At 36.5% G+C, this 25825-nt stretch overlaps 1 protein-coding gene across 4 annotated transcripts in view; it reads left to right on the plus strand.

Moving 5' to 3' along the window:
- mark4b (MAP/microtubule affinity-regulating kinase 4b) overlaps window positions 1–25825 on the plus strand; it is a 236789-nt gene that overhangs the window by 182954 nt on the left and 28010 nt on the right. For all 4 annotated transcript variants that reach the window (XM_051922150.1, XM_028803986.2, XM_028803979.2 and 1 more), the window contains exons 8-13: window positions 1717–1953; window positions 14729–14848; window positions 15608–15707; window positions 17057–17169; window positions 20621–20798; window positions 24158–24369. In XM_051922150.1, coding sequence (XP_051778110.1) covers window positions 1717–1953; window positions 14729–14848; window positions 15608–15707; window positions 17057–17169; window positions 20621–20798; window positions 24158–24369 — 960 coding nt within the window. The remainder of the gene's footprint in view (window positions 1–1716; window positions 1954–14728; window positions 14849–15607; window positions 15708–17056; window positions 17170–20620; window positions 20799–24157; window positions 24370–25825) is intronic.

Below are 25825 nucleotides of genomic sequence, written 5' to 3' on the forward strand. Positions count from 1 at the left end.
ATTCGCCAATTTTTGGCAAAAACGTTATGACAACCCTGAACCACCCACCCTACTCACCGGATTTAGCTCTGTGTGATTTCTTTTTGTTCCCTCGGATGAAAAAAGACTTGAAAGGAAGGCGTTTTGCTGACGTCGAAGAGGTAAAACACGTTTTAAAAATATTTCCGGTTATTTTTGGGTCCCCCCTCGTAAGTACTCACAGAAAACACAAACAGAAGAGGCTTCGGCGTCCCGCCCCACAGTCAAACCAGAGAAAGTACGGAGTCCCCAAACGTCCACAAGACACAGCATAGTCAAACCCGAGATAGTATGGAGGGCACATGCGCCTATACACCGCAAGCGAAGGAGCCACGGCTCAGAAACGAAAGAGCTCAACTTACGGAAATAAGTCATTTTAACAGTACGTGCGATTATCCATATTACTAACAGTAAACAACGTATAACTAATGGAGTCACGGCTCCAAAACGAGAAACACCATTAACCCGGCTGGATTACCACAACACAGTCTTAACCAACTGTATGTGGCCTTCTCAAGAGAGTACAAAACCCTACACGTCCACACTACACAGCATAGTCACACCCGACATATTGCGGAAGGTGCAGGCGTCTACACGCGCTTCTAAAGCACCGCAGGCAAAACCCGAGATAGTACAGAAGCCCCGAAGATCCGGAATCCACAGCATATGTGAATCACATTACAGTAATACAACACTATAAGTACTCACAGAAAACACAAACAGAAGAGGCTTCTGCGTCCCGCCCCACAGTCAAACCAGAGAAGGTACGGAGCCCCCAAACGTCCACAAAACACAGCATAGTCAAACACGAGATAGTACGGAAGGCGCATGCGCCTCTGCACTGCAAGCGAAGGAGCCACGGCTCAGAAACGAAAGAGTTCAACTAACGGAAATAGGTAATTTTAACAGTGAGTGCAATTATCCATATTACTAACAGTAAACAACGTATACCTAATCAACAAATCCCAAGGACAGCCCATGGACAGAGTCAGCCTTTACCTCTCTGAGCCTGTATTTAGACATGGACAACTTTATGTAGCCTTCTCAAGAGTTCGGCATGCATGTGACGTTAATGTCAAGATTATAATAACTCCATACCAAGGAAAACTCATTCAAGGACAACACGCCATCTTTACTACAAATGTGGTGTGTGAAGATATCCTTTGCACGTCATCTACACCTTTACACTCCAATATATCTCATACATAGATCTGCGCAAACTCAAAGACATTCTATACTTACATAACATAACAATTAAACTGCTATTGTCATTTACATATATTACATAGACCTACAGATGTTGTAACGGTGAACATGATACATATGTAACAATTACCAGGACAGACAATAATCTCTTTCAAATCTATTTCGGGTTACCCAAGACCAGGGGTTGGCGAGCGAAGCGATGTACATTTGGCAAACTAAAATGTGTAAATCTATTCTGTATGTTATGGTACGTTTTTCTATATTACATGTGTAGATTGTATTGTATTTTATGTTGTGTGTTTTGTTTATTGTTATACACTTACACTTAATTACCTTTTCCAGTGATTTAATTGTGGAAATGGATTATTGCCTTCTGTACGGTGCAATTATAATGGACTGTAAGAGCTTTGCAGATTCCTTTTCAAGAACTTGTGAGGTCTCCATTGTTGAATGTGTCTGATACATACTGTATATTGTTTATCTCTTTTTCAGGCAGAGAATCTACTTCTTGATGCAGACTCCAATATCAAGATTGCAGATTTTGGTTTCAGTAATGAATTCACTTTGGGTTCCAAACTGGACACCTTTTGTGGGAGTCCACCTTATGCCGCCCCTGAGCTCTTCCAGGGGAAGAAGTATGATGGACCAGAGGTAGACATCTGGAGTCTTGGGGTCATCCTTTATACACTCGTCAGTGGTTCACTTCCATTTGATGGACAGAACCTCAAGGTAAATACTTTGGAAATATTGCGCCTCATCATCACGTGCAGATTGCTAGTTTTAAGTGGGGACTTGTTACTTTACTAATACACAGATATCTGTGGCAAATGGTTACAGTCAAAGTGACCAATGGTATTCTGGATGTTGGAGTCAGTAAATTCCCAGATCTAGCCCTAAATTTTCCTTTGTTTTATAAAACCATAGTTAATAACAGGTTATTGACATGTTGGATTGAATATTCACAACTGTTTCACATATAAATATATTTATTTATATAATATATATTTTTAAAGGTTGAGCAGTAATTTAGAATTTCAGAGATCTTTAGTGACAAGTCAAGTAAAATGACACCTTTTATTGGCTAACTAAAAAAGATTACAATATGCAAGCTTTTGAGGCAACTCTGTTGTAATTGTAAGATGTGATTACATCTTGCCTGAAGAAAGGGCCTGAGTTTTCATATTTCAACAATGAAATATACCATAAATACCATAAGTCAGAAATATGCCATTTATGTGTTTGTTTGACACTTTACATTGGTTACTGGTTGCAAGGTCTATGACCTGTTCAGTGGTCCAGCTCTGATCATTGTGTAAAGGTCTTTGTAGAAAATAAGGTAATTAAATAACAAGTGGTATGATGCATAAGTTACGTTCTCTGATATTCGGACAAAATGGTCACTCTCTCTCTCTCTCTCTCTCTCTCTCTCTCTCTCTCTCTCTCTCTCTCTCTCTCTCCCTCTCCCCTCCTACCCCATCCCCCGTCCCCCCCTTTGACAATGTCTTGGTTTCTGACATTGCTTTGTAAATCGTTCTGCTCCTTCTTCAGTCCTTCAGACAGGCCATTATTTACATTGAAATTCCATGTGGGAGCTCCAATAAATGTGACATTACACAGATTTGATTGGCTAGCTGTCCTAATGGATGGCTCTGCTTGAATTCTTTCATTGTGTATGCTCCTCTGCACTTTTTTTGTTCCCATATTATAAACTGACTGAAACAGCCTTTCATCCTGTGGTGTCCACAATGTTTTTTGTTCCCCTGCCTTTAACTTATAAACTGAGCAGTCTGTAGTTTCAAAATATGATGATTTTACACTCCAGAAGAAAAATCTAGAGAATAAAATGCTATAGAGAATTGTGTGGAGGTAAAAATGAGGATCGCTAGAACATACTTCGAATCCAGATGACCACTATCCACCTTCTCCAGTATTGCCCATTCTTTACCTGTCGCTTACCTAACACATTTATGGATCATATTGAGATCTTCCTATTAGCAAGTGCTGTCTTTTTGGAGCCAGTCTGCTTGTAATATGTGTTGTGTTACACCCACAAAAATCACATGTAAGGCAAGATGTGCATTACCCTATAAATTAAGTGGAGAGTAGAAATCAATATAATAATTGGTGTGCCCCAGTGCAAAGATTCCTGCTTGTATGCCAGTTTTTGCTTAATGTGAGTAGTTGTTATGTTAAGTACACTCAGTTGAAATTAGCTTCTCCTCTGTACAGTCATTTTCAGTCCTATGCTTTCAAGACCAAGCAGTTCTCATGATTTGTAATCATAAACCCTTATTATTTTTTTCAGAACAGGGTGAGGCTAACAATGCATTAAACAATGTAAGGGTTTGTATCTGTATATTAATTGATGTTCAGATATATTCTTTTGAATGATAGCAGTTAAAATTAAATATAAAAATGCTGAGCTTTGTTGTACAGTGCAGCAAAGAACAGCTGACTTTCATGTGATGTCTGGCTTTCATGGCAGTACTGATATTTAAAAGCTTTTAAGTGATTTACTCATTACTTGACATTGCTTTAATGGTGTGTAAAATGTCCTTTTTCCTTTTATTCACTTATTGAGTAAGCCTGTATTTTGGATACCCATTGGATGTTCAGTGCATGTCACTGTCAGTCTTCATCATGAACTTTGATTGCACCAGTAGTACTTTTAATTTACAATATATTTGTATTTGACTCTAATGCATATGGTTAATTTTTTTGTGTGTGTTGAATGGTTTATTTAAGTCTTGAAGGAAGGAAAGAAACATTAACCTGAAACACACTGACATGTTTCCGGCAACTTATCTTTTTTTGGTCTGTTTATTTTTATTTACCCTAAGTTCTTGTCTATAAGCCGGACTCATGTATTAGCCGGAGACCAAAAATCATACGAATTTTTAAAATAAAATCGTATCATAGATAAGCCGGACTCATGGATAAGCCGAACGTACTATAACCTATAACTAATAGAAGGGAGGGAGGTCAGTGGTCTCACTCGCGCCCATTTAATTTCTTTAAGGGGGGAGAGAGTGTGAGATATTGCCGTCTCTCTCACTCCCCGCATGGCGCGGTTGGAGCGGCCGGAGCGCGTTCTTTCTGCTCTGGGCGTCGCCGAGTCAACACGAGCGCGTAGCGGTCATTTAAATTGTGATTTTATATGTAAGCATATTTAAATATATATCGCGGATTTCTGCGGACAATGGGTCTTTTAATTTCTGGTACATGCTTCCTCAGTTGGTTTGCCCAGTTGATTTCATACAAGGGACGCTATTGGCAGATGGCTGAGAAGCTATCCAGCTTACTTTCTCTCTTGCGCTGACGTAGGGGGGTGTGAGCAGGGGGGCTGTGTGCAGCTGCTTCCTGAAGGACATGCTGCACAGAGCTTCGCATACTTAAAAGCTCAAAGGGCACGTATTGATTTTTTTTATCTGTCTCTCTCTATCTCTCTCTATCTCTCTCTCTCTCTCTCTCTTCCTCTCTCTTCCTGCTCCTGACAGAGGGGGTGTGAGCTGCCGCCTTCAACAGCTTTGTACCGGCGGTGCTTCGCATACTTAAAAGCCAAAAAACCCTATTGATTTTTTTTTTGACTGCTTGCTTTGCACTCCTTTGAAAAGGAAGATATGTTTGCATTCTTTTAATTGTGAGACAGAACTGTCATCTCTGTCTTGTCATGGAGCACAGTTTTAAACTTTTGAAAAAGAGACAAATGTTTGTTTGCAGTGTTTGAATAACGTTCCTGTCTCTCTACAACCTCCTGTGTTTCTGCGCAAATCTGTGACCCAAGCATGACAATGTAAAAATAACCATATAAACATATGGTTTCTACTTCGCGGATATTCTTATTTCGCGGGTGGCTCTGGAACGCAACCCCCGCGATGGATGTATAAGCCGGACTTATGTATAAGCCGATATTCTATTTTTTCATTTTCACAACTTTTTTCCTTAGATAAGCCGCGGCTTATTGACAAGAACTTAGGGTATTTATTTTTTTGTAATATTTTTTTGCAAGTTGTCAATGTAAGTTTAATGACTGTTTTTGTGTTCTTGGTTTTAGATAAGGAATAGCATACCACTATACATAGTACTCATTTAGCTGAATTTAAACGGTAACATGAAGGCCAAACTAAATAGAAGTATTGATTGATGCTGAAAAACCTAACAAGCCTCAAACACTATCCTGAAATTAGTACTAAATAGTAGCAGTTTGCATAATTCACAAATGTTTATTTAAACCCACGACATCACCACCCATACCTGCTGGTCTAACCTGATGAGTACAAATAAAAACATCACAAAATCAAATAAACGAAATGAAAAAAGACAAAACAAACTGGGTCAAAATATAAGAAATCAAAAATGCAGAAACTCTGACAGTATTAAAAAATCTGCTAAATAATAAACATCAAAATGACAGTTTGGCTTTGACCTTACATCACAAGCCTACTCAAATGGTGACACATACTGTGTTTGAATCACATCACAAAGATGTAGGTGTGTTGGATCTCTCAAAACATTGAGAGTTTACTAGCCAACAATACATTGACAAAATAACATAATACTCTTAAAACAATTATTCTAGTTCAGTGTCACAGTGGGCAGCAGCAAACTATGTGATACTTTATAGTATCTAGCTACAAGGCCAATATCAATATTGAATAGTTTGCAAAGTGTTCTTTTGCCATTCCAAAACAACTCTTCAATCTAGTTAACTTATTTTCAATATTTTATAAACAGGTTGTGTGCTTGGACCAGAGTACTCTAGTAATATGTAAATCTGACAAAATCTCCTCCAACCACATTTAAAGTCCAAATCACTCAGCAAAGTAAATTTGCATAAATTGTGCATGTTCATGACGACAATACAGGTGGTGTTATCCTCCTTGTTCATTTTCCTAATTTGTTTTTTGATCTCTTTCATTCATGTCATGTTCAACATAGAACACATCCATCGTAACATAAGGTGAATAATTTCTAGTGCTATGAGTAACATTTAAGTAAAAGTTCAAGGAAAGGGATGCTTGCTAAATGCAGACAACCCTGTCAGAAAAAATGTCTTGTATTTGTCAGCAAGCCAAGGTATATGGGCAAGAAATGAACACAAATTATTCTGTCATTGCAATTACTTCACTTCACACTATTAAGGCAGACTGCATAAAAGAGGCACAAATCCATTTGCCCAAAAATCTGCTGCGTTTTGGTTTTTTTTATATATACAGTGGAACCTCGAGATACGAGCACCTCTGTATTTGAGAAATTCAAAATACGAGGAAAGTATGAGCGAAAAATTCAGCTCTAAATACGAGCATTGGTTCGCGTAACGAGCCACGAGCCAGGCTGTGGGTATAGCTCGCGGCTTAGCAAGGGGGCGTGGTAGCAGTTGCGAGCCGCGATCTGCGGTGTCTGCGTTTCTCACTTAAGTGCACAGGTGGGAAACTGCCCACATCCATGATTGTTCCTGTGGCTGATGGGCTGCAGCTGCCATGTCCTCCCCGCATATATAGAGAAGCACGAGCCGGTTAAGGGGGAGAAAAAGTAAAAGAAAAGAAAGAGAGAGAGAGAGAGAGAGAAGGCAGGCAGGCAGGCAGGCAGGCAAGTAAGTGCAGGCTCGCGTGTAGCTGAACAGGCGAGCCAAACAGCTGAAGCAGGACGGTGTAGAGAAGGTCAGCTGCATTAAGAGTGTCTCGCCTGTTGCAGAGCCCGCATGGGAGAAGCAGGTGAGACGCTAACAGAGAAGAAGCACCGGGGATTGTCATCTGTTTTTAAAGACTGCTTCTTGTTGACGTTTTAACCTCGTGTTAAAGGATTGTTATTCTTGTATATTTTAAACCTCCACTTCACAACTGTTTTAAGGATTATTTATTTAAAGATTTATTGAATGCTCTACTGCACTTTGGACACCTGTTTTGATTCTTTTAATAATCAGTTATATTATTTACCAGTGTTATTTATTAAAGGTAGACTACAGTATATATAATTTATCAGTGTTATTTGTTAGGAAAATTGATTTTTATGTTAATATATTTGGGGTGCAGAACGGATTAACTGGATTTCCATTATTTTCAATGGGGAAGTTTGTTCTAGATACGAGAAATTCGCTATACAAGCTCAGTTCTGGAACGAATTAAACTCGTATCTAGAGGTTCCACTGTATATACTTTCACTTACTTCTCCACAACTTCATGAATAGTCTGCATCTGATCACTGTAGACCCGTGTTGTTTGTGGTTTAATCACTGACAAAGGAAGCTGCTTCAGTGGGTCAGGTTCATGTATTCGCTTGCTGTAATGGCAAAGGGCAACATATTCAACTTTTTTCAAACTTCATCAGCTCAGTTTAAAAAAGCTGGTCCAAAAATAGCATTACATTCATCCACCAATACAGTATGCGAATTATAAGTCAAGGTTAAACATACTGTATACCACTACAGCCAACTGTCTCAAAGTTTAAAATATCAAAGATGCAGGAGTTTGCCAGGCTAAGGAACAATACAGAGAAGCAAAAGTACATTGTAGATTTTTCTCAAAATTAGGTGAGAAATTTATTTGGAAAAAATGATAGAGGAAAAAAAAATCAAAGGTACAAAACTACATTTTAGATTGCTAAATATGCACCTTAATATACACTGTCCATTCAGTGCATGTTTTATGCCAAAGAAAAAATGCTGCAAGAGTCTTGCAAATTGACAGTGAAGCCCAGTGAGCTTATATGATTGTTCATGAAGTACTTCAAAGCTGAAGTTAGCAATTTATTCAGAGCTACATGGACGCTAGCAGACAACTACTTACTTGCACAGCTTACACGAGCCAAGTACTCATCCTAATTTAATCTGAAAACAATTGTTCTAAAATGTATACATTGATTTAGGCCATTAAAATTAGTCACTAATTTAAAAAACAAATATTCACTTTTAGATTGTATATGAATTTTTGTCAAGCTCAACATGGGAACATTACTCCGGTTCACTGACAAACTTATCACAATGTAGTGTCAAATGCATGGGACTAACTTTTAAATGTTAAGTCATGTTGGACCGCTTTAATTTGCATAGCTTTGTAGCAAGACCGATTCTTTTCATAAACTACAGTGCAGTTTTACCTAGCCTAGTGCAGGTGCACTAGTTCACTGGCAGGCTTGGAATAGTCCTATATCTAATGCATAAAACTATGATATTTAGTTGGCACTATAAAGATTTGTTAAATTGTGTTTGAATTTTGCCCAGCCAATCATGGTTGCACTGTTTTGATTCACTAGTAAATCTGGCTCAAAGGACAGCCAATTTCAGCTTTACTATTTTACATATTAGGACTAATGACAGTCATCTTATCTTTAATTTACAAAAATACAACCAATTTTTCTTTTTTTTTTATATATATGAACAAGTTAAAAAATGTATGTATGGTGTAATATTCAGGTGTATTTAGTGTCTTAGTCAATGGCTTTTAAAGTTGGAGTATTTAGAACATTTGTAGTTCATGAAAGAATCAGTTATCACATTTTTGTTAAATATTTTTGAAACAGTGAGTTGTATTCAAAAGTAACATTGGCACTAGGATATAATCAGATGCATTAGTAGAATATATTAAATATATACTTTTTAACAGTACTTAACAATATCAAATAGCTAAAAATGTAGCCCACATAGGGGCTTGTGGTGGCTCAGTAGCTTTCACCAGACAGAGGAGTCTAATACAAGGGAATGTAAAAATGGCTTTGATTATTAAATGTTGGTTGTAGAGGGTCAAATTTCTTGAACATTTTTGAAAGAAGACTTAAAAATCTGTGTTGAAATCTCAAAGTAAATTCTTGGCTGCTTCACACCATAATTAAAAGCAAGTTTGAAACTTTGCTGATAAATTATTATGTTGAGAGAAATACTGAGTCATAATAATGTACAGATAATGCAGATATGTTTAATGTAAATACTGTACTGAGTATGTATTTATTTACTCTGTTCTAACATAGTGATGCTTACATAATCCATTTCCTCATACATTTTTTTGTAGATAAGTGACTTTTTTATTTTGTTTTTTGCTTTTAAGGTTGGCTTATTTCAAGCGGCAGATGAAGTGAGCTGCTATAGCACCAGTTTGCCTGTGTTCACCTCTAATAGAGACTGACTACCATGTGTTAGGGATACATTTTGCCATAGGGCCATCTGTTTAATGAGTAAAGAAGAAAATATGCAATATAAGTTGAAGTGACCTTTCTCAGAATTAATCTGTAATTGAAGTCACATAGAATATTTCAGGCAAGTTCTGAAATTGAGGTATCTCAACGAAAATTGAGCTTTTCTGATCAATTGTGAGGAATAAATATGTCAAATTTTAACAAACTCTTTACCAAGAGCTGAGTTGTTTCATACAGCGGACAGACAGACAGTCCTGGCAATCAAAGTAGGTGCTTTTCACATCATGTGTGATCACACCTAAAAAGCGGGGAGATAGGTTTTGTTTTCAAATTTTGCTAAAGAAACAGAATGGTTTAAAAGTCTTATGACAATGAGACAGAAGAAATAAAAGGAAAGAGGTACAAGATTAATTACATTGCTATCCTAAAAGTCTGTAGCACAGATATGTTAGGAAACATGATTGTGTGTAGCAGGGACCTTCCTATAGGTATAGCCATAAAATCGAAGCCACCGGAAGTCAGGCAAAATGGAGGATGGCAGGAAACAGATAATAAAACGGGGATATCCAGGCACAGAATAAAAGACACAAAATCTTTTTAAGATAACATAAACTATTTTGATTCTCTAAGAACCATAGAAACCAATAAATAAAATAATAATAGTATAGAATTTATTTTCTGTGCAGTATACTGTATATACACAAACATATTGACTTTGTTTTTGTTTTAAAACATATAAGTATTATTTAAGCCTTCCACTTCACACTTTCTTTACTTGCTTGGGTACCAAAATACAAAAATATCTCTATATATAATCTTTATTTGGATCTTGATCTTTGTTTGTCCGCGAATGAATTAGAAGAAGAAGCACTAGATGGCAGTAGAGAGACAGCTAAAACATAGGCATTGCATTAAGAATCTCCTCCAGGCTTATAGTACTTAAGACTGTAGTACTCCAGTCACACCTCAAAACACAGACATTCAAACTCGACAAATTGTTGTGCTTTAAATTAACTAATCTTTATATATAATCTTCATTTGGATCTTGATCTTTGTTTGTCCGCGAATTCATGTTCCCCTGACACTGCCTTGGTTGTTACTTTTCTTTACAAACACTGTCGATACCACTCTTTGTGTTTAAATCTGGCGTCGACACCATGCTTTGTGTTTAGATCTGGCGTCAACATCTGCTTCGTTGTTGAGACTGTGGTTTTTTCTGTTTCTATCGACCGTTGTTGGCAGCACTTCGTCCAAATCGAATGTTCACCCGCTTCTTGGAGTCGGCAGTCAGAGTATATAAGTCGGACACACTTCTGTGATTTTCTATCAGTCGGCGTTTGGAGTTCAAGAAAGAAGCATTGGTTCTTCCTTACTCTTTGGATTGCCACAAAGCATCCTGCGAGATTGGAGAAAGGTTGAGAAGAAATCGTGAGAGGAAACAACAGTGTCGTGAAAACGAGACGGACTGTGAACGGAGAGAAGCAGAAATGCTCCTCCACCACCACATAATTACTATTTGGACAGTGATTCCGAGTAGGCCGTTCCTATCGAATCAATGTCCAAGGGTTTTGTTTTGTAATTTTGTTTCCCTTCTAAAAAATCATAATGCTGTGCGACGAAGGGCCCAGTTCATGACTGGCAGCCGCGTTTAAACGGAGCCCTTCACAGACAACTTTAACACACGCAACGTTGTTGTGCGCACATGGCTAGTTTTACTATATTTTTCATATATCATAAAAATGTTATATAGAATCAGGATGACAACTACATTGACTCTCAATCATTAAAACATCTAAATGAAAAATGGGCGTTTTATTTTTGCTATAAAAAGGCTTTCAGATTCAATGAAAAATTGTAGCAATGTTCAGTAAGTGAAGTTAAACACTGCCATCAATCCTGCACTGAAAGAGATTCTGATAGCAGCAGTTCAAGGCTGAGTAAGAACTGACCTGTGATGGGAACCAACAGTACATTTTTGTATTCAATTTCAAAAATAATTTTAAACATGTGTATTGTAATCATATAAGGTGTGACAAGGACACCACTTTGATCATACCCCAGAAAAAGAGTGCCAAAATTCAAACCTTTATCATTATTAAACCTGTTTCATTATCCTTCTTTTGGATTTTTGTCACAGCATTACCTCTTTCTTTCAACCATTTGTCCTCCAAGTGTTCCTTTACTGTGCATCTCCACCATCTTTTTGAACTTACTCTTACTGTTTCTTCTGGTATGATCATAGCCAATACTCTTCTGCCCACCTATTTGGTCTCTTGTCACATGCCCAAACCAGCACAGTTTTGGTTCCTATACATTCTTGGAGGCTTTTCCTGATATTTTTATTTTTCACCTTGTTCTTTCTTGTGAACTTTGCTGGCCATCATCTTAGCAACATCGAACCTTAAATTCAAACCTTTTAATCATGACCATTCTTTCCAAGTCATCCATCCATCCATCCATTATCCAACCCGCTATATCCTAACACTGTAAATTATTTGCTTTGTATCCATATTTGATTTCCATCTCAGAGTCACTACTTTGTGTCAAAGAGCCCAGGTATTTATACTTCTATAGCTTCAATTTTTCTGTATGCGTCAGTACATTTATTATCCAGTAGTTTCCAATGTGTAGTCACAGAGAGCTCAAGCTCATCCAGTTGTAAATTAACATAACATGCAGTTTTGAGAAAAAAATATAAGTGAACAGGATTGAATGTGCAAACTAAACAGGCAAGTAACCATGCTGGAAATCAAATTCAATTCCTTGGAATTTCAGGCAGCAAAAATAACCAGAACACAACCAAGACTAAAGAAGTAATTTTTCATTTGTGAAAAAATATACATATATAAATTGTGATATTAGTGTATTTTTTAGATGTAAATTTTTAATCATTACCACCCTTGTGAATATAATTTCTGAAGAACATATGTTAAAGCAAGTGCTGATCAAAAATACATTTTTATGTAACTGCATTAGCATAAAAAATGCTGCAATAAAACTGGACATGCTGTTAATCATATATGTCTCTATAACAGGTCATACGAGTAGTTAACCTGCTTAAAGCATTAGTGTTTCATAAGAGGACTATTTGAAATGATTTCTGGCTTCTGATTAATGATGCATATGAAACACATTTTTTTAACTCCTTCATTATTCAAATTGCTTTAAAAGACTTATATTTAAGTTCCAATTTGAAATGCATATGTCAGACAATTGAGGCAAAATGGCAGGAATTATGCTGAAATTTGAACTGACAGTCAGTATTTACTATACGTATGCATGTTCAAGAGCTAATGTGTGGTTCAGTTTTACCTTGTGGTCACAACCATATTGATCAATTTGGTGCCATTATATTGGAGCAATATTTGGTGTCTACATGTGTATTGATATAAGTTAGATCTGCACCAATATTACGATGCTGAAACTCTTCCAGACGAAACACATTTTTAGGTTGTTTTTTTGTATAAAATACTTCAGTTTGAAAAACCTCTCCCATTGACTGACCTCCACAATGATGGTAACAAAGTGTTAACTGCTGCAAAAAAATAAATCTAAGTAAGTGAAAAGATTTTTATATCATTCCATTAAATCTTGTTTTCCTTATTGTGAGATTTATATCAAGAAATATGTATTTAAGATTATTTAGCTTATTATAAGAAATCTTGTCAAGTAAGTTTTGCATACCCAACTGGCATGCAGCAAGTATTGTATTTAGCAAAAAATTAAATGGCAATGCAGTAAGCAAAATTTACTGGAAAAGTCAATAAATCTCACAATATGGAAAACAAAATTTAACAGCCTGATATAAAAAAGTTTCACTCAGCACTGCATTCATCATCCCTGGAGCTAACAATGTGGACAATTTTTACAGAGGATGCATAAAGTCATTTGTTTATGTAATATTATACTAGAAGTTCACAGTTTTCCTATTACAGTGATCCCTCGCTATATCGCGCTTCGCCTTTCGCGGCTTCACTCCATCGCGGATTTTATATGTAAGCATATTTAAATATATATCACGGATTTTTCGCTGCTTCGCGGGTTTCTGCGGACAATGGGTCTTTTGATTTCTGGTACATGCTTCCTCAGTTGGTTTGCCCAGTTGATTTCATACAAGGGACGCTATTGGCAGATGGCTGAGAAGCTACCCAACTTACTTTCTCTCTCTCTCTCTCTTGCGCTGACGTAGGGGGGTGTGAGCAGGGGGGCTGTTCGCACACCTAGACGATAGGGACATTTCTACCTTCTGTGTGCAGCTGCTTCCTGAAGGACATGCTGCACGGTGCTTCGCATACTTAAAAGCTCAAAGGGCACGTATTGATTTTTGACATTGTTTTACTCTGGCTCTCTCTCTCTCTCTCTATTTCTCTGCTCCTGACGGAGGGGGTGTGAGCTGCCGCCTTCAACAGCTTTGTGCCTTGGTGCTTCGCATACTTAAAAGCAAACAGCCCTATTGATTTGTTTGCTTTACTCTCTGTCTTTCTGACAGACTCTGCTCCTGACGGGCACTCCTTTGAAGAGGAAAATATGTTTGCATTCTTTTAATTGTGAGACGGAACTGTCATCTCTGTCTTGTCATGGAGCACAGTTTAAACTTTTGAAAAAGAGACAAATGTTTGTTTGCAGTGTTTGAATAACATTCCTGTCTCTCTACAACCTCCTGTGTTTCTGCGCAAATCTGTGACCCAAGCATGACAATATAAAAATAACCATATAAATATATGGTTTCTACTTCGCGGATTTTCTTATTTCGCGGGTGGCTCTGGAACGCAACCCCCGCGATGGAGGAGGGATTACTGTAATATGTTCTATTCCATGTTTCTCTATGTTTCCTCATTGTCTTCACTCCTGCCAAAACAGCCACTGCACAGCCTGCTCTCAAATGCGCACAAGGTTTCCACTTACTAACTAAGACAGGACTCTTGACCAAAGAATGAGAGGGAGAGGCAGGTCTTCAATTCAAAGTGCGATCTTGTGTGAATGGATTTCCTGTTTGCGGACTTCTTTTATTTTTGAGAATATTTATTTAACAATATTTAGAAAAAAATGCACATGTGTTTTTCATATGACTGAATGACTTGACATTTGGATTACATAACACGAGTGTGGATTATGCAACAGTAGTAACGTAAGATTTTTGAATTCAACATGCTTACTGTTGTCCAGCATTGGTCACCATAGGATTCCTCTGTATCAGAAACATTGTTATCTCCATTCTCCATTTCTTGGCCATCACTGTTAATTATATAGCCTAATTAACAATTTAAAAAATATCATTTTTGGGTAGAGCATTCCTTTTAAGCATTTTGCAACTTCCCTTTTTCTGAATGTTATACAAATACTTTCCTAAAGCATTGTGCTTTCTTCCTTTTTACAGGAACTGCGAGAAAGAGTCCTGCGAGGCAAGTACAGGGTTCCCTTTTATATGTCAACAGATTGTGAGAACATCCTGCGACGATTCTTGGTACTAAACCCTACTAAGCGTTGTACGCTGGAGGTAAGGTATCATGCTTTTTATTCATTTACTTCTTAAGCAGGGCAACAAACAGTTATATTTCTCTGAACATAACTTTGCCACTACATGGTTACCAGGGGCTAGAGTCTATTCCAACAGCAATGATCACAAGAAGAAACTACCTTTGGATGGATATTGTCCATCTCAGGGCACACTCACTTACTGTACCTATCCAATCTTACACACTTACATGGGAATGATATACAGTAGTCATCAGCCTGTTAGTATCTCTTTGGGTTGATTTATAAGGTTCTCCAGATTCAGACGGTCTTCTGAGAAATGTTTAGCATCTGAAGAGTTAGGATGCAAAGCCTAGCCTAATTGGAAATGCGATCAAATGTAGGACAAGTGTCCACCTGGAGGAATAAAAAAAGGGATACAAAACTCTACCTTATTTTCACTTTTAGAATAAAATCATTCTAAAAATGAAGTTATTTCTGACATTTATGAAACTGATAACCTCTATGCACCTCTGTGCCTTAATAACATTTTTCATTTATCCTACAAGTAGTTTATTACTTAGTTAATATATTTTTTACATTTATTTTCCATTTCCATTATCAGGTCTACACTACAGTGTTCTCCTAGGAACTGTCATCATGATATAAATAGTTTGTGAGCTGCTATGTATAAAACTTGTAATTTACAGTATGTGATAAAATTGTTATATGTTGTTAATTTACCCATGCAGTAAATTTGTTTAAACACAAGTTTTTAGAATTCTCCATGTTATTATTTTAGCAAATAATGAAAGACAAGTGGATAAACACTGGTTATGAGGGAGAAGAGCTTAAGCCTCATGTGGAACCTGAAGAAGACTACACTGATACCAAACGCATTGGTGAGTTCACATCCTTCAAACGTGGTGTACAATTATTCAACTCCAGCAAATTCTTACTATAGCAGGGATGGACAATAACAACTTAGTGGGCTCTATATAAAATGTAGACGTAACTGTGAAACTAGGTAATCTAGCACATGTTAATGACAAACATAGTTAGTTGCTTCAAGAAATAGTTTAATTATAGAACTTTTTTATTAAAATCTATTAATAGCAATGCTCAAACACTAATAAGAGAGCAATTTTAAAGCACAGTGATTTTGCTATGACTGTTCTAATCATGAATGTGAAACTTCGTGGTTATGCAGGAAATGTTAATATCAACTAAAAATCTTTTCATTGCAACAAATCATTCATTGCAAATATTTTTAATTCTCTTCCATACTTTTCATTTATTAGAAGTCTTGTTTGAATATAATGACGCCATGCAAACAGCAGGGATCAAAAATCTTTGAAACAATTCCTGTGTTGCTATGAGTATAGTTTACAGAGATCAGGGAAGGTAAAAAGGGTTTACCAAAGTTTAAGTTCACTACATGTAACTTTTCATTTGTGAAAAGACCTACTCATAACTGTATGTGTTACCAAATAATGATGCCATACAGGCAGCACACTTGAAAAGCATAGGAAACATTGCTAACATACAGTCTGCAGAAATCAAGAAACTTTAATAAATGTAGTTTATATTTGCACTGGAGTGTGGTTACTTTCAGCAGCAAGTCTCTGGGACATTGTCCACTTTAAAAGCAAAAGGAGATGAAAATTAACAAAATCTGTTTCATAGTGCCTAAAATCCTGAAAACAAGATTCAAATTCAAGATGAAGGATGGGAATGTGAGCTGCATGTGTGTCAAATGTTTTCACTTTTTTTCAGCAATGCAGACTGACCATATTCGTTGGGTAAAAGCTCAGTTTATGTATTTTTGGATGACATTGTAAGGGAACTTATTACACTTACACCAGCCAACTGTAGTATCATCTGGTTAAAAACACTTCATGTGGACCATGTAATATTAGATACTTCTACGAGAAGCGTGAGGCCCATGTTGTTTGCCCACCTCTGTACTATAGCAAGGTTCAATGAAAATTCACTGTATAATATTAAATTGTAATAGTAAATAAGAGTCCTGTTAAATACATCTGTACCATTTTCAATTTGGAACCTGTTTGATTTTACAGTTTGATTTGTTAATAAGTATACAGTAAGTTAAAAAATGTTAAGTTCTCACACAGAATGTGAGTTTGCCTTCTTAAAATCCATTATGTGTAACAGTCTTCAGTATCTGATTTTTGTATAACTTTTTCACTTCTTTAATTGATCACATTATGCGTGTTTCTTTTTTTACTAGATATAATGGTTGGAATGGGCTACACCAGGGAAGAAATCAAAGATGCTCTCACAAATCAAAAGTATAACGAGATCACAGCCACTTATTTGCTACTGGGACGCAAAAACAATGAAGTAGGATGATTTACTTGATAAAAAAAATTTGAATATCAGTTGATGTTTATATTTGTTAGAATGACAGCCAAGGGAATATGGCATATTTAGAGTCAAGCTCACTGTAGTGTGAAACTGGTGATAAGGAGTTCTTTGAAACATAATCAGTGGTCCTGAAAAAAATCGATAAACATATACCCACTCATACACATACATAACTAATACTGTGATTGTGACTGATATAATTGTCACTTGTTTTATGTATTTGTAATTTTTCTTTAAATTTATTTGGGAACATTTCCCTTCCTATTGTATATGAATTATGTGTGCACGAGTTTCTTTTAGGGACTTGGGCTTCCTCTAATAGAGTAAAGCCATGCGATCAGAATGTTTCCAAATTCAAAATTTGCCCAGTGTGAGTGAGTCAGCACTTCCATCAATATTGTCCCATTTAGTTAGTTATTGTCTTACATCCCTGAATGGATGATAGGAGTCATGGTGAGAGAATCATTTTGAACTAAAAGCACAGAATGCGATTTCATAATTTAAAATTAATTGCAATAAAAAACCTTAAATGTTTATTCAAAAAGTTGCATATTAAAATGACACTGTATTTGACTTTAACTATCCAGTATTGTTCAACCAACTTCTAAGAAACATATGCCATCACCAAATTTAAACTTTCAAAATCTATCCTATATGTATCTGTCACTCAACTGGCTTGGCACCTGACCCTCGCCAGTCACCTTTCAAGTGGAGAATTCGCACTATAGCTTCACAAGACTGTTTTGAGTTATGCTTAGCTGATCTTTATAAGCTACCTTGTCTTCAGACAATCGCTGACAAACACTTCCTTCACCTGTTGGTTTCAGTATCTGTTCAGATTTGAATCATCATGGGCAGACCATTTTCAGATTCAGTATGCAACCTTTTCTTAGATCAGTCTGCCATAGGATTACACCATGAAGCCCATGATAACAACATCCTGTTAATCACTCTGGTTCACCAGTACAAGAAGCTTACCATATTCTCAATCCTGAGACAGAACTACAATTTATGTAAAATAAAGTGGTTATTCAACAAATTACCATAATTTTAATGTTTACAGTACTAGTAAATCAGGTACTTGAATGGAGCAACCCAAGTAAGGCACAGAATAAACCTGTTACAATATTAAATATTATTTGAGTATTATGAAAACATTGTCACTAAGCAGGGAGTGTACAATTTACAGCAACCCTGATCACCTGTTGAGAAACTGTTATCTGTGTAACTGTCAAAAAAAAGAAAAATAGTATGTGTGATTTAAGCAAGCCATTCAATTAAAAATATTTTACAGGCATCTCTCATATTATCACTGAATAAGAAGGAATATAGATGAATAACTAAGAAACTTGATGACATAAACAAAGTGAGATTACCATGTCAGTAAATACTGTATAAAATGCATCTGTTAACTTAAATTATAATAATAATAATAATTCATTACATTTATATAGCGCTTTTCTCAGTACTCAAAGTGCTATCCACACAGGGAGGAACCGGGAAGCGAACCCACAATCTTCCACAGTCTCCTTACTGTTCCATTACTGACAGTAAACAAATAGCCTCATTGCTTATCCATCCATCCATTATCCAACCCACTATATCCTAACTACAGGGTCACGGGGGTCTGCTGGAGTCAATCCCAGCTAACACAGGGCACAAGGCAGGAAACAAACCCCGGGCAGGGCACCGGCCCACCACAGGGCACACACACACACACACCCACACACACACACACCAAGCACAATTTAGGATCGCCAATGCACCTAACCTGCATGTCTTTGGAATGTGGGAGGAAACCCATGCAGACATGGGGAGAACATGCAAACTCCACGCAGGAAGTACCCGGGAAGCAAACACGGGTCTCCTAACTGCGAGGCAGCAACGCTACCACTGCACCACCGCCCCCTCATTGTTTAAAACCCTTTAAAAGTACAATAGTCTTCCAATGTGTCAAACAATCATCATTTGAAAGCCTTAGTGTAAAAGTCCTATGTGGTGTCATAAAAGTAAGCTATGGAAGAAAGAAAAAGGGAAAAAATTTTTTAAAAACTTTACAATACAAGTAGGGCAACACACTGATTATAGAGCCCTAAATATTGGAAAGTAGAAGTTAGTTAAGTTTTAATTTATTTTTGTTCTTTGTACCTGCTGTATTTCTTTGATTCAAAACAATAATTGGCCTGACCAGTCTCAAAATTAATAGATTAATGAACATTTTTACCTGTTAGAATTCAAGATCTATACACTAATGTCATGATATTATAAATGTATATATTTATAAAAGCATCACAGAATATTTTTAAAACACATACAGTATAAAGAATTTAAGATTATGATTTGCATGTTTTTATAGCTTATTGAATACCTCACAGCAGAGCTACTATCCATCCTCCTGTTTTATGTATTCATTTTAAGTGGTCAGGGGCACAGGACAGCATGATCTAAAAGACTAACAAAAATTATGAAGAGGAAAAAAGCCTGCTAAGGACATGAAACTTCTCCAACCAAATAGTGTGTGGACCACCGGGGGGCGTACAGTTCCTCAACCCTGACACAAACAAATGCAGAGCCCAGTCTTATCTCACAGCATGCCTTAATTTTAAGTGGGGAAGTGCTTTTCTTTTGCACCCCACTCCACTCCTCCCCATAAGCTTTGTCCTTCACCTCCCAACTCTGGCTCCTCGACTGGAGTGAGGCGGCTCCTTTTATAGTGCACCCAGAAGTGCTCCCGGCAGCACATCTGGGTGTGGCGGAAATGGTGCCACAAAGAGCTCTTCCGTACTTGTAGCATCCCCTGGCGGCACCCACGGTGCCCAACCGGGCTGCTCCAAACTACAACTCCCGGCGTTACCTGCAGGGATGCTTGAAGCTGTAGCAACCCAGGGAGGCTGCCCTCTAGCGTTTCGAGGGGAGATAATTTCTCAGCTGTGCTCTCTTTCAGTTGAAGTGCATACTTTTTAACAGCATTTTATAATATGTGGGAAAAATGGAACCCAAATAGGCTTGTGATTGTTAAAATAACTCGCTCATTGACAGAAAAGTCCAACTTGATTAATATACAAAATTGTACTTTTTGAATTATGGTTTTTTGTTGAAGAGGTCTATGACCAATTGCCATTCATATTTCTTAAAAATAAATTATTTAAAAGTATAGACTTGTTATAACCAGAGTAAGTTACATTTGAATATGAAAATGTTTCTGAAATCTAAGTTGTTTTTTGTTCTTTGTCATTCTTCTTTTAGAATTCATTTTAAACATTTGTACTGCTCTTGCTCATTTATCAACAATACTAATATACATTTTTCATATTTTGAGTAATTGACTGTTTTAATTTGCACTCTAGAATTTGACTGGCTATTTCAAACATTCTTTACTGATTATTCACCTTTAAAATGAAATTTGCAAATCATTTTTTCCTTATAGCTGGAATGTGCTGAATCTAATTTGGGAAGTACCCTTTCTTTGGCTCGAATACGACCAGCTAATGACATCACCAATGGAACCAGCAAGCATTCATCAACATCGTCATCTTCATCATCACACAGCAAAAGCCAGCGAAGTTCCTCTACTTACCATAGGCAACGACGGCATAGTGACTTCTGTAAGTTATTGTCAATGCTGAGAAACTTTGTAGCTTTATACAGGGCAAATTTGTCTTTTTACAGAAGCTCTTTAAATAAATAAATTAATATAATAATATGCAAGCACACAATAATCTGTACATACACCAGAATGACTAGGAACAATGAAAATTAAAAAGAAAGAGAACATCTGATTTAACAGTCACAGTCACAGTGAGGCATTATAAAGGTGTATTGCTGTTGGTATAAAGGAGCCCTGGTGTTTGTTCACACACTTCTGCTGATTTATTGGCTGAACAACAGTGTTAGGTTCTCAGAAAGAAGATGTGTAGAATTGTTCCTAATGACACTCAGTTTTGTTTTAATTATGTCCTTTCCTTCTACTTCCAAGGGGTCTAGAGTGCATCAAATAACTGAGCCTATCCTTTTTTTTTTTTAGACACCAATGGTGTAATAATCAACATTTCTCAAAATACTTTGTTTGCCAGTGTTTGAATCCATATAGCAATATTTTGAGCGATTTTATTATCCTGTGAACTGTGGACACATATAGAAGTTTTTTGTGATTTCTGAGCTCCACAACCTAATGTAATTTATACATTGTATTTTTCTTTTTTCATCATTGTAGGTCATAGTACAATATTTTCTTTTTATTTCTTGCTTAGTCCCTATATACTTGAAAGATACTGATTTTTTTTCACAAAGCTTCATTACATATAGAAATTTTGGTCAGCATAGCATTCTAAACCCTAAGTTTATAGTATATAAAGATGAAATATACAAGTCATCGTTGTTTTGCAGACATTTAATACATTTATCATACAAGTAATAGTATGGTATTGCTTAGGTCAAAAGTATATATAAAGAGCCTTTAATAGCCCATTTTATGGTAACACCAGATGAAACACCATAGCTTAGTCATCACACTTTAATGATAACATACTGAACAATACATTTTGATCCAGTGAAAGAATGGTAACCTGCCTCTGATAATACAACAGCAAAATGGTATAGTGTATTAGTTAGAGAAAGTAAGCTTATACATAAAGAACAATTGAAATGTTCTTCAATATTTTGAAGTTCATTGTCAGTCTCATCTTCAACTAGTACTCCGTAAAAGAGGTACTGAATATACAGTACACAGTTCCTGCAAGCCATGTAGCCATTGTATTGTATTGATAAATAAAATACATTTTCAAAAATCATTTAGCTCCACTGCATTAACAGCATAGGATAGGACCTGTGTTCTATAGTAGAGACACCTCAAGGCAATGTAAAATGTATATTGTTACATATTCATTAATAATAATATAATGAATACTGCATGGGGCGGCACGGTGGCGCAGTGGTAGTGCTGCTGCCTCGCAGTTAGGAGACCCGGGTTCGTTTCCAGGGTCCTCCCTGTGTGGAGTTTGCATGTTCAGCATGGGTTTCCTCCAGGTACTCTGGTTTCCTCCCACAGTCCAAGGACATGCAAGTTAGGTGCATTGGCGATTCTAAATTGTCCCTAGTGTGTGCTTGGTGTGGGTGTGGGTGTGGGTGGGTGTGTGCCCTACGGTGGGCTGACGCCCTGTCCGGGGTTTGTTTCCTGCCTTACGCCCTGTGCCTGTGTTGGCTGGGATTGGCTCCAGCAAACCCCCATGACCCTGTAGTTAGGATATAGCGGGTTGGATAATGGATGGATGGATACTGCATGTTACATTAGTCAGTTCTCAGTTAGAGGTTATTCAGGTTCATTAGAAACTAATTTCAAGTCTGGGTTTAGTCAAGTAATATTTTGGGAAGATCAAGTCAGATTTGTTTATTTAACTGTTTGAGTCCATCTGCCTAGGTTCTCAGAGTTTTTGAATAACAAAGTATAAAAGTAAATGTCCACCAGTACACATGCAAAGTTGTTAGGCACGGTCAGTTTAGGTGAAGAACAGGATGTAGTGTAATTGTTATGTTTTCCGATTCAGATTTATTTAATGTGATACCATCTGATACAGATAAAATAGTATAAGCGTAATTAACTTAACTCCTGACCTAATGTTTCACCTCTATCAGCTTGTCTTAGAAGCATTTAACCTACATTTGAGCTGATCCTCCCTTTTCCCACTTAAATTCAGAAATTCAGGTTTATTAACAGTTACAGATCATTCAGCGACTCTCAAACCAGCCACAAATTCACTCCAACATGCTCAAATTAGAGCAAGATACCTAAACCAGACTGTTGATTGAAAGCCTATAACTGGCTACCACTTAAATTTAATTATTGTTCTTAAACCAGTGATGTTAATGTATTGTTATTTCTTAATTAAATACCAAGTACTGTATTCCTAATGCAATTCTTCATCAGACACTTATTTTAAAGACCAAACAAAATACTGCCCATCCTGAATGCTAGTCCTGTGAATATTATTTCCTGTACAGACTTTCATCAAAAGAACACAGAATATTCACTGTAAATAAAACTAAAAATATAAAGTCAGCTGCCATTTCATTATGAATCATCAAGAAGAACCAACTTTTTATGCATGTCCCAATGACTAGAATATAAAGTAGAATTTGTACAGTACCACATCTGCTTTAAGTTAGTTCTAACATATATTGCATATTTAATTTAAAAGCATATATTGTTTTCAACATTTATTTGCAAATATAAGTTCACATTTTCATGAAGTGCATATGACAAACTAAACAATCACAAAATTCCAAGATAACTAAATTCCAAGACTCTGCACTGTCTGGATTACATAGACTGGGCTAGCAAATCCTTGTTTTAATGTTTTGTGAATGAGGTCTTGGTGGATTTCATGGACCTTTAGCAGGTGTTTGATGAGGAAAAAATTATCTCCAACTTTAAAGAGGGTTATACAAGTAGTAGAGTGTGGATCTTTAAGGCCCTCGGATTACTTCTGTTTTTTCTTTGATGTTATTGTATTATGCTGCACATTAGTTCTCTGTGGATTTTGTGTATTCTCCATGTATCTGTATAAGTTTTTCTCTGAGTACTTCAGTTTTTCTCCTACATCGTCAAAGATGTGCAGGTGGGTAAATTGTCTAACAGCTGGAAAGGTTCTAACTTCCCACAACCCAGAACTTGGATTATGCACATTTGGGCGTGTTATTTTATTATTATGCATAAGATCATTCAGGAACCAATACGGCAAAGGCTTTGACTAGATATTTCTGCTACCACTGGTTTTGTAAAATCCTTGTTGGTTTATACAACTTAGACACATGCATTTCATAAAGCCTGCCTACATCTGTCATGGCACTTTGATTAAACACAGATGTAATCATTTACAAGGAAAATCTATTGAAACTACTATATTCATAAGGAAATTAGTATGAAGCATATGTAATGTCTGTCTCTATTTGTAATGTTTTAATGCAGGTGGGCCATCTTTACCAGCAGCCCATCCAAAACGTAGCCCCACCAGTACAGAGGATACAGAGCTCAAAGAAGAGCGCATGCCTTCCCGCAAAGCCAGTTGCAGCGTTGTGGGCAGCCGCAGCATTCCGCCATCCAGTCCAATGGTTAGCAGTGCCAATAATCCCAACAAATCGGAGATTCCAGAGAGACGTAAAGAAATTAATGCCACAACTGTAAGTGTTCTTTTTATTCTTTACATTTAACCTATATAATAAAAGCGAATAGTCAAACAATAGGTTGTATATGAATTTCTTAACAACTTCATACATGGAATCATTATTTTGTATATAGTACAGCATTACCTTTTATTATGAAATCTGTTAAAGTTGCACAACTAGATACATTAAATGGTACATTGCATGTTAATTATACTAGATTGTGATTTGTAAAGCCATTAAGATACTAAATAATATTAAATATTATTAAATAAATATAGGAAGTAGAACACCATTTCACTCAAACAGGATGCTCAATCATCTCAATCAGCTATTTCTAGTAATCTGTAAGTTCTACAGTAAACCAGAAGAGGGCAAAAAAGCACCACTTTCTTGATTAAAAAAATTTGTCTGTGCTGGGATTGGAATAAGACATATGTCCTGTTTACTTTTAAAAAAACTAGTGTGTTTCAAACAGTGCCATGATTTATCACATCAGTGATCTGTCTTTAATTTGCCTTTTCTCAGTTTAATTTCATTCATTTCACCCCTGGCTCAGGCCTCAGTTTCCAGAAAAAGTGTTACTCCTGTAATTACAAGAAGTGGGATTAATCTTCTCTCAGGTTTCTGTATGTGTTTTGCAAGCAAATAAAGTGTGAAAATATGTTAATGTAGTCTGACATGAGGTGTTACTATAAATCTCCCTTGGCACATCAGTAATAGTAAATGTTTTATGCAAGCTCACTCTTTCTTTCATTAAATGTAAACAGTTATTTGTCATTTCTGCTTGTATAGCTCTCTGTCATATAGGTGTAACTAAGCATGAACATGGATAAGTTTCAGAAGTATTCACTCAGTGAAATATGCTAATTTAGTCTAGCATGTGACATTGTCTGTTTTAAATGACCAAAAACAATGACATAATTTCAGCAACACTCATTAATGCATGTTTCAGACAGTTTACGGTCTTTGCTTTTGTTGCCTTCAAGACAAAAATAATATCAACAGTACAAGAAGAAAGTCCTTTGTTTTATTAATTTTTAAATATAATTTCTGCTTGTTTAGTCTTTTCTAATTCAAAGAAAAGAAAAAAAACTTTATGTCATAATTGACCTATTCTGGTTTTAAAACAACTTAGCCCCTTTGCATACCATACTGTAAAATGCATGTTGCTGGTAGTTCACTTTTAATTCTCTTCTGGTGGCCCACTTACAAATATATGGAAGCCCCCATTTTATTTTTTGACTGTGTTGTAACAAAAAGAAGCCAGTATGGGAACTCACAAGGGAGAAGGCTGAGAAGAAAAAGTTGTGAAAATTTTAAGAGTTACCAAGCAAAAAACATCCTCAGGCAATTTCTTACATTTTTAAAATAAGATGAATTTCCATTTTGGAGAACTAAAAAAAATTACATACAGAGCTGTGAATTATGCAGCGTGCATTTCAGGTAAAACTATAATAAAAATATGTTGATT

This window comes from Erpetoichthys calabaricus, chromosome 1 (genome assembly GCF_900747795.2).
Source record: "Erpetoichthys calabaricus chromosome 1, fErpCal1.3, whole genome shotgun sequence".
Classification (NCBI taxonomy): Eukaryota; Metazoa; Chordata; class Cladistia; order Polypteriformes; family Polypteridae; genus Erpetoichthys; species Erpetoichthys calabaricus.